The 10225-nt window shown below is 40.3% G+C and overlaps 1 protein-coding gene across 1 annotated transcript in view; it reads left to right on the forward strand.

Moving 5' to 3' along the window:
• TEX15 (testis expressed 15, meiosis and synapsis associated) overlaps positions 1-9467 on the forward strand; it is a 42577-nt gene extending 33110 nt beyond the window's left edge. The window contains exon 10 of the mRNA XM_051966731.1: positions 6902-9467. Within this exon, the coding sequence (XP_051822691.1) occupies positions 6902-6939 (38 nt within the window). The 3' untranslated portion in view covers positions 6940-9467. The remainder of the gene's footprint in view (positions 1-6901) is intronic.
• The last annotated feature ends 758 nt before the right edge of the window (positions 9468-10225 follow it).

A 10225-nucleotide genomic window follows, 5' to 3' on the forward strand; every position in this document is an offset into this window, starting at 1 on the left:
GTCAGTCATACCCTGCTGATGGCAGCGAAGCTTTTAAAAGCCAATCATTGGGTTCCTAGTAACTGCCATGCTCTCACCATTCTTTCTCATGGGCTTCCTTGTTCTGAACACTGCGAAGTGAGCTGGATGGGGCTTACCCCAGCAACAAGACCCCATTGGAGGCACCATCTGCAAAAAGGCAGTAGGGACAGCCATGCAGTCTCAGGACAACAGACACCTGCATGGAAAGCCATGAACTAGATGGAGGAGAATCTTGGCAGGGAGCATTTGTATAAAGACAAAGAGACATCAGAGTGGAAACCAGGAAGGGATTGATTCCTCCCTCCCCTAAGCCCCCAAAGAGGCTTCATGCTGAGGGGAGGCAATGGGTAGAGGTTTTGATTGTCCAGACATTACTTTAGTGATCTTGCTTTTTCTCATTTTCTGTGTGTCTCTCTCTCTTCCTCTTAGTTTTTTTTTTTTTTTTGCTTCCTCTTTTTCTCTGTCTTTCCTGCCCCTCTCTCTCCTTCACTCTCCTCTGTCTCTCTTTTCTCCTTCCCTGTTTCCTCTTCTCTCTTCTCTGTTTTTCACTCTTTCTTTTTCTGTCAATTTGGGTCTCCTTTTTTTTTTTTAGCTATCGATCTTCATTTTTCTTTCTCTCCTCTTTACTCTACATTCTTTTTATCTTTCTGTCTCCATTTCTCTCTCTGTCCCTATCCCTCTTTGTCAGCTGCTAACTCTCTGAACCTGTTTATGTCTTTCCTTCTCTGGTTTTTTGTCTCATTTTGCTGTCTGTCTGTCTGTCTGTCTCTCTCTCTCTCTCTCTCTCTCTCTTTCTCTCTCCTTCTTCTTCTTCTTCTTCTTCTCTATTTTATTTTAATTTTTCATTTATTTATTTTGGCGATTGGGGTTAAGTTGCCAAGGGTCACACAACTAGGAATTGTTAAATGTCTGAGGCCAGATTTGAACTCAAGTTCTCCTCACTTCGGGCTGGTGCTCTCTCTCCTTTATTTTAAATTTTTATTTTGTTTTTTTTATTTTCCTTGCTCTCTCTCTATCCCTATCTGTCTTTCAGTTGCTGACTCTGTCTCTCTTTTGTTATCTCATTTTGCTCTCTTTTGTTTTGTTGTCTCTCTCCCTCTCCGTTTTGTTGTCTCATTTTGCTCTGTCTGTCTTTCTTTTTTTCTTTTGTTGTCTCATTTTGCTGTCTCTCTTCTTTCTTTATGTATTTTTATTTCCTTTGCTTCTTTCTATGTCCTTATCCCTCTCTGAACCTGTTTATTTGTCTCTCTCCCTCTCTGTTTTGTTGTCTCATTTTGTCTCTCTTTTTTCTTTTCTCTCTTTTTTAATTTCTCTTGCTGATAACCTAATCTAAAGAAGGTAGCCAATGCTCCTTTATCTCAGACTTGATTCTAGCCATTAAGAACTTGTTGGATAAAGTAGAAACAATAATCACAGCCAATAAGACTATGATGATAAATAACAGGTATCAGGCAGGAGAAAACATGTTTGCTCAGTTTCAGGAGGACAGATATTAATATGGTCAAAGTGAAGATAGGGTCTAAGGCTCCAAAAGAAGGTGGGAAACTAAAAAATTCTCATCATGCTGTTATGTTTGGTCCAATGAAGAAAAGAAATTGATGTGGCTATGAAGGATTACCCATCTCTTAGGATGGATGACCCACTGTTTTTCAGATGGATAAGAGCACACAGTTCTCTTTAAGTGATCTGAGATTTACAAGTGATTTTCCCTCTACAATTCTTAACTGTAACCCTAGCATTAATATCATCGATTATAATTGTCATCATCGTTGTTGTTGTCACGCTGGTTTTTTCAGAGAAATTAAGTGAAGTTCAGATGGTGTAATTAGTCCATGGTCACACAACCTGTACATGTAAAAGATGAAATTTAAAACTAAGTTTCCTGATTCCCAAGTTCAACTCTCTTTTCAATGGATCAAACTATTTTAATTTTAACTACTGTCTGGCTTTTGTCACTGTTATCAATGATTCTTTATTTAATATTCTTATTTTCTCCAGTTTTTAAACATTTTGTTTTTAAAACTTTGAGTTCCATATTTCCTCCTTTCTCCTCTTCCCTTCCCCCACATTGAGAAGGCCCATGTGAGAACAGTCAAATGATTTTCAAACTACTAGAAAGCTGAGGATATTAAAACCCTAAATATGTAAAAAGATGGTGATCAAATTCCTAGCTGCTCTTGATAATTTTAAGACTGCTTCATACCAGGCCTTCAAAGAATTATAGAATTTACTACTGAGCTATTCTCAATTACTTTTGAGGAATCATGGAAAATGAAAGTTGCCACAATTCAAGACCAGAGCCAATATTACCATCTCAACTGTCAAGAAAAAGGATGAAGATGGATCTTTTGTTTGGTTGGGCCTTAGATCAATTCCTGGCATCCTTCTATAATAGATCATTTTTTAAAAATTATGAGCATTTGGAAGCAGCCATACGTGATCCTTGCATTTCCTTGGTTAATAGAATTATTGTATTGATATATTATTGGCAGACTGCCATAAGCAATGTATTACTCGATTCCTAGTACCCCATGTAGGAATTTTATAGCATCTTTGTAGCTAACATGGAAAAGTGTAGACTGGACGACTTAGAGCTGAGTGAATAACCATGCCCAAAGAGCCATTCCTGTGTGGACTTCATGTCTAGTAAAGTGTCTCAGGAGTCTGCTGGTGATTGGGGAGTGCTCAAGCATTTTATCAATGGACTTGGAGATAAAGGCATATTAATCAACTCCATTCGTTGATTTGACCAAAATCCAAAAGGTCTTAATGGTCCACAACAGCTGGCTTCAGTGAAGTCCCACCTTGGGTTCTGAAACTAATTGTTAGTGAAAAGCCCAGGAAGCAGCTTAGGAGACATGGATGGTGCGCCTGAGTCAGCAAGGTGACTTGGCAGGCATCGGATAAGTGAGAGTCTTGTGTGCGTGGATCACACCTATGGCAGAGGTTCGTTTTAGATGATCCAAGCTAGATAATATTTCAGAGGAAGAAGATCCCAAATGGTCTCCATAGGCCCTTCCAACTGTGGAATTCTGCAATTTTCCAGCAGGTTTCCGCTCCCTTTAGAGGGCACCCTCTAAAATGAATCATTTTGGGGTAAGCTGGGGCAGGCGAGAGCATCCTCGCTTATATCCCAGCATGACTTAAAGGCCAGGGTGGAGGTCTGGGTCACTGCCCATGTCAGACTTACTTGGAGACCGTGGCTCTTTCTGGGCAGGGCTGATGGAGTGTGATATCTCCGTGTTCTCTTGGAGCCTAGCAAAGTCTCTGGTCTGTAGTAGATGCTTTATAACTATGGCCAGTGACCCGGTGAGGTCTCGAGGCAGCCCGAGCTGGCTCATCCATGCAATAAAGACCGCCTAGTCCTTCGTTTCTCATCTGCCTAGTGATGGGGTTGGGATGAGATAAATCTGCAGGGTCCCTTTCTGCTCTGTACTTTGGATGACACTGATAATGAGCCCCAGAGTCCAGGGAGGGAAACGCAGTTAGATGCATCCCCCTCTTTATTCCAGCAGAATTGGAAACCTTAACTGACAGTAACAGGATCTCAGGGCCTACTTGCCTGCTGGCCAGCTGCCTCTGAATCAAAGGTGTGGGTGGATAGAATCTTACCAAGCCAACGCTGGAGAATCACAAACACCCTGGAGAGCCAGAGTCAGGGTTCAAAGTGGGGACACTGAGCTTCCCAAGACCCCCTTCAGGGAGTCCAAGAAGTCAAAACTCTTGTCATATTAATAAGAAGATTGATGTTTTAATTTATGATATCATAATTATAACTCTGGAGCAACAAAAGCTCTTTGAGAGATCCTTTGTAATTTTAGTGAGTGTAAAAGGATCCTGATACATGAGTTTGGAAGTTGCTGAGCTACAGCAGTCAATTGATCAACATTAAGTACCTACTATGTGCCAGGTACTGTTAAGCACTGGGAAGTGGGATAAATTTAAGACAGCCTTCAGTAGGAATAAAGGTAAAGTCCTTTACCTTGGTTCAGAGACTTCAAATGTACAAGATGTCCCATAAGGCCTGATTAGGCAGCAGTTTGTCTGAAAAAAAATCTGAGGCAGGATCTATATGAGTTGTCAGGATGAGATAGTGGGTTATAGCTTACAGCCCAGCTTGTTAAAACTCTGAATGGGAACCCCATGGGGTTTCCTAATTGGATATGAGGGTTGCAAAATTATGATTTATTAGCAAATGTTTGATTTTTGTATATCTATACCTGGCCATATAAAAACATCTCAGGTGAAAAGCAATTGTGAATAGAAAAAGTTTAAGGAGCCCTGGCTTTCAGGACTGGGGAGATTATGGTCCCTGCACTGGAGCGCAGGGTTCAGGTTGTAGTGATTCAGTTTGGAAATGGCACTGGTATATGAGAGAAAACTTCCAAGAAGAGTGATTGAGATGATGAAGGAATTTGAGTTTGTGCCACGTGATCTTCTATTGAAAGTGATTTTCCCTGGGGAAGAGATTTGTAAAAACTCAAGCATGTGAAAGGGCCTTGACATAGACAAGACACCAAAACTAGGATTTGTTTTCTGGCCCCAGAGCGGGCAAGATCAGGAACTGTGAGTGAAAGGAACCAAGAGCTATGTTAACGTGTGACATCAGGAAACAAGTTGACTGACCATTAAAACTCGTTACATGGATAGGATAATCCAATTTAATAAAAATGCCAGTATTCCCTAAGTTCAGTGCAGCAATGGATTAAAACATCAAATGACTCATTTTATAGATGTCAGCGGCAGGAGTTAAATGCCTTCCCCAGAGTTAGACACTTTGTAAGGGGCAGAGGCAGCATTTGAACCTCTGTCTTTCCTAGTGCTAAGTATAGAATTCCATTCAAGGAGATATGTGTGAACAAAGATAAGGGGATCATTCTGGAGCCCAAAGGGCTCTCAAACTGTGCATACCCTTTGACCCAGTGGTGTTACTACTGGGCTTATATCCCAAAGAGATCTTAAAGAAGGGAAAGGGACCTGTATGTGCAAGAATGTGGCAGCCCTCTTTGTAGTGGCCAGAAACTGGAAACTGAGGGATTGCCCATCAATTGGAGAATGGCTGAATAAGTTATGGTATATGAATGTTATGGAATATTATTGTTCTGTAAGAAATGACCAGCAGCCAAGTCATTATTAATTAGAGAAATGCAGATTAAGATAACTCTGAGATACCACTATATACCTGTCAGATTGGCTAGAAAGACAGGGAAAGATACAGCGGAATGTTGGAGGGGATGCGGGAAAACTGGGACATTGATGCATTGTTGGTGGAATTGTGAATATATACAACTATTCTGGAGAGCGATTTGGAATTATGCTCAAAAAGTTATCAAACTGTGCATCCCCTTTGATCCAGCAGTGTTACTACTGGGCTTATATCCCAAAGAAATCTTAAAGAAGGGAAAGGAACCTGTATGTGCAAAAATGTTTGTGGCAGCCTTCTTTGTAGTGGCCAGAAACTGGAAACTGAGTGGATGCCCATCAATTGGAGAATGGCTGAATAAGTTTTATGGTATATGAATGTTATGGAATATTATTGTTCTGTAAGAAATGACCAACAGGATGATTTCAGAAAGGCCTGGAGAGACTTACATGAACTGATGCATAGATCTTCACACACACACACACACACACACACACACACACACTCACTCTACACCAATGGCTTTCCATTACTACTTGGCTTCCCCAGCTTTTCTTCAAGTCTCAACCCAAAACTTGTGTTGCTTCTTTAAAAAACAAAACAAAACAAAAAATATCCCAGTGATGCTCCTTCCCAACCAAAATCTTAGAACAAAGAAACATATTTAAGTAGAACAAATTAATCTATTCACCATATTTGACTATGTATTTCTCATCCCACACCTTGAGATGCCATCTCCCTGTCTAGTTGAGGTTTCCCCCAGCTTTAAAATTGGAGGATAATAATAACAGCATCTATCTCCTAGGGTGTCAGTAGGGATCATATTTGTTAGCACAAAATAAGAGCTTACTTTAACTGCTTGGTGATTTCCCAAGAAAGGAGACAGAGGAAGCAAGCTTTACTTCCAGATAATGTTAATTGGAGCAGCTCTCTTACCTCTATAAGATTTTCTAACTTAGCTACATATGAGACCTCTGGACTTTAAGTTGTACTTTCATTAATAGTAATGATAATTGGCTATGTCTGTAGGGAGAAAAAAAATCATTGAAAAGAATCAGATTTCAATAGACTTGGGATGGAAATTTTAAACTCTATCTTTATGGAGACTAAATGCAGATTGATGCACACAATTTTCAGCTTTTTTTTTTTCATTCTTTTGGTTTTCCTCTTTTGTTCTGATTTTTCTTTCACAACATGACTAATATGGAAATATCTTTTTATTAAAGCTTCTTTAATTTTCAAAACATATGCATGGATAATTTTTCAACATTAACCCTTGCAAAACTTTGTTATCCAATTTTTCCCTGCCTTCTCCCTACCCCCTTCCCTAGATGGCAAATCATCCAATATAGTTTGGAAATATCTTTAAAATGATTGCACATGTATAACCTGTATCAGATTGCTTGCTGATTTGGGGAGGTGGAGAGAAGGGAGAAAGGGAAGATTTTGAACTCAAAATCTTAGAAAAATGAAAGTTGAAGACTATCTTCACATTTAATCGGAAATAGAAAATATTATTGAGAAAAAAAGAAAACAATCTCGTCTGTGGCCCTATCAGACAAGGGGTTACTTTTTCTCTGGAGTTGCATTCTGTGGTCCATATAGTAAAAGTGAAATAACCATTTCTGGTCTGGGGGGAGGGGAAGACGGAACAAGAGGGCAGGAAATGCCATTTGCCCTGGGTCACTCACATCTCATATTTTGTTTTCTTGTTTATTTTTCTTTTCCCCCCTTTAGCTTCCTGGCAAAAAGGATCTTTTCAGAATGGACATTGAAAATACTTCATGCTGTCTACAGGAACAGAGGAGACTTCATATGGGGTTTGGGGGTGGTGTGGTGTGGGGTGTTTGCTGGTTTGTTTTGTTGTGTCTTTGATTCATTTGATTGAATGACTCAATGTGTTTTTCAATTTGTCAGTTTGGTTTTAAATTTAGAAACCATAGAGCACTTTAAGTCCAAGAATTTTACCCATTAAGCAGTAGAAAAATCCATTTTCTTGAACATTTTCCTAAGCCAAGTTCATTTCCATGTACCTTTTTCGACGTGCTTGATCAGGCCTCTCATTTGTGAGCTCATCTAGCTAAGAGACCAGGGGCAGGTCTTCACCTTTGTAAATGGTTCCTAGTCACATAAAAACATTCTTGCTTCTCTTTTGTTGAGCAAGAAAGGAGCCAGTATGATCTATAATTGTGATTCAGTCTCCTCCACATTCTTGCTTTATTTCCTATCAGAATCAAAGGCAGGGGAAGGGGTGTTCTGTTTTCAGAACAAATGCCAAAAAGGGTCCGGTTAGCTTGTCCTGGATTTTAATCCTTTTTTTTTCCATCAAAATCATCAAAACTTAAGTTTCTTAGATGATTAGGTCACCAAATAGGTATTTTTGTATTCACCACACCTGGCCTTGACTATTTTATTTGATTATAAGACTGTCTTAGACCTTAGTACTTGTGACATGTTTAAATATTCTAGAGACCTTAATTTGTGTGTGTTCAGTATTTCCTGGAGCAGAAATTTATTTTTGTAACTTTGTAGGTTTGAAGCATTTCTAACTTGCTCTCATTATACTAAAGATGAGCCCTGTCTTTTTCATGATAAACTGACCCAATATGATGATAAACCCCATTGATTATAGGCCTTTTGACAACATTTATAGCAAACAGAGGAAAAAATGAGGACAAGGGAAGGCATTTCCATAACATCACCCCTCACTGAGATCTAATTTTATCCACTGGATACCATTTTATGCTTCATTTTTTTATGATTTAAAAAATCACAAAACGTACATATCTGCTCTCTCCTTGAAATAATAGTCTGTATGGCCATGGAGGCCATTGAGCCTTTAGTGAACCTCTCTTGCCTCCTAGCCCAATCCATTCCTCCTTTACCTTCTAACCCAGTCTAATTTCCTCATAAGGGAACAAATAGGATCATCCCCTACTTCCAGAATTCATAAAGTATAGCAGGAACCTCTTTTTTTTTTCCTTTGCCTCAATCTTACCCTTTGTGTTCATAGCAGAATGTCAGGAGCTATCCTTTTTTTTTCCTTTTTCCTTTGCCTGAACCCCTGACCCCATACTTTATTTAGCAAGAACCTCTCCTTTTCTTTCACCTTGCCTGAAAACAGACTTCATTCTTTCATACATAAGCAAGAGCTTTTTTTTTCCCCTTTGCTTGAACCTGATCATGTGTTCATATAGCAGGATAGTAGGATCCTATCTTTTCCCTTTGCCTGAACCTGACCCCTGTACTTTCATATAGCAGGAGCTCTCCCTTCTTTTTTTCTTTGTCTGAACATGATCCTGTGTTTTCAGAGATTCAAAATGCCTTTGCTCATTGTATTTTGGCATTTTTAGTGCCATAGGAGAAAAGTAGTCAAGAGCTATTGAGGAAAAGGATTCTGTTTAGAAATCCTGGTCCTCCTTCCCCAGCTTCTGTTCCCAGCTGATTCACATGTAAAAGGAAACCATGCATTCTAGCAGATATCACTGAAGGGAAATAAGTACAAAACAGGAATGAAACATTAAAGTGGGGTCAGGCTCTTTGGTCAGTTTAATCAATCATTGAATAGCCACTTAGCAAAACCCAGACTATGAGCCAGTCAGGGGAAACAAGGACAAAATGATTTTATAAGCTGACTTCATAAGAGACAATAGAAAATACTTTTTCTCTAATGTTTTACAAAACTGACTTCATTTCCCAATGGCTGTTTTATTGAGATTTATCAAGCTCATGATTTGTAACTTCTTTCTTGCCCAGAGAAGGGAGCCTGAGCTTGCCTTCCCACTTCTTTAAGTTGTTGATCTTAGTCACCTAAAAATGTTCTTGCTTTCCATTTGATTGGATGATTAAAAACACGAAAGTCATAGGTCATTTGTGATTGAGAATCCAGAGTCTCCCAATTTGGGGTATTTCCCCCCCACAAAACAGGGTTTTTGCCTCTTTCTCTTTTTATAACGTAAAGCCATGGATGCTGACACATAAGCTCGTTCTGTTCCTTGGGAGAAAGAATTCCCTTCAAGCTTCCCCATCCATCCGAGGCTTAGCCAAGTGTCTGTTTTCATATTGTCATCTCATTTGTCTTATTTTGGTCATTGCCCTTATTCATATGAGTAGAATCCCTCTGTCTCTTGAGAAATAAAAGTCCAAGTTAAATGCGTGATGTTTATTCTCTTCCCCACCTACTTCATGTTTCTTCTACAGAGTAAAAATTAAAAGTTTGCTGGAAATGTAACAAGAAAAAATGCCCATTGGGAAACAGTTTAGAATCCATGGAGAGAAAAATAATAAACTGGAGAAAACTTGATTTCTTGTCTGTGCTTCTGTGTATGTTGTCCAGAGTCCTTGGAAGGCCAGTGGGAGCACCTTGCCTCACAGCTGACCCTCTTACCTTCCTCCTCCATGTCCTTCAGCCTCCCTGCACTCCTCCTCCAACCTTGCCCCCAGTGCCCCTTTTTCACCTGGGCGGTTGTCCCCTCCATGTCTCATTTCTCCTCTGGGAGGACATGATTACTGGAGTCAAGACTGGGGGCAAGATCCTAGATTTAGAGATCTTGTCCATTGAATAGATTCCCTCCTTTTAGAGAAGGAAATGGCCCAGAAAGGTTCCTTGTCTCCCCAAAAGTTTCACAGGGGGTATGTTAGTGCTCGACCTCAGTAGTGTCTCACTGATTGCCCTCTGTTCTATAAGAGCATTTACAACTCATCTTTAAATCAAGACTTTATTTTTGTTGATTGTCTAGATCTCAGTAAGCAATGGGGAAAAGAAATGCAGATGAAACATTTCCCAGCACAACCTTTGGTTATATAGCTAGGAAGGGTCCGAAAGAGTTGAACTGAGGCCTTCTGAACTTAGGTCCAGTCCCCAAGCATCACCCCCTTGCCCTGTTCCAGCCCCAGCCCCCGCCCCCTAGGATCACCCCTCTGCCCTGTTCCAGCCCCGGCCCCTGCCCCCTAGGATCACCCCTCTGCCCTGTTCCAGCCCCGGCCCCCGCCCCCTAGGATCACCCCTCTGCCCTGTTCCAACTAGCCCCTGGGATCATCCCCCTGCCCTGTTTCAACCCC

The sequence above is a fragment of the Antechinus flavipes genome, chromosome 6, assembly GCF_016432865.1.
Source record: "Antechinus flavipes isolate AdamAnt ecotype Samford, QLD, Australia chromosome 6, AdamAnt_v2, whole genome shotgun sequence".
NCBI lineage: Eukaryota > Metazoa > Chordata > Mammalia > Dasyuromorphia > Dasyuridae > Antechinus > Antechinus flavipes.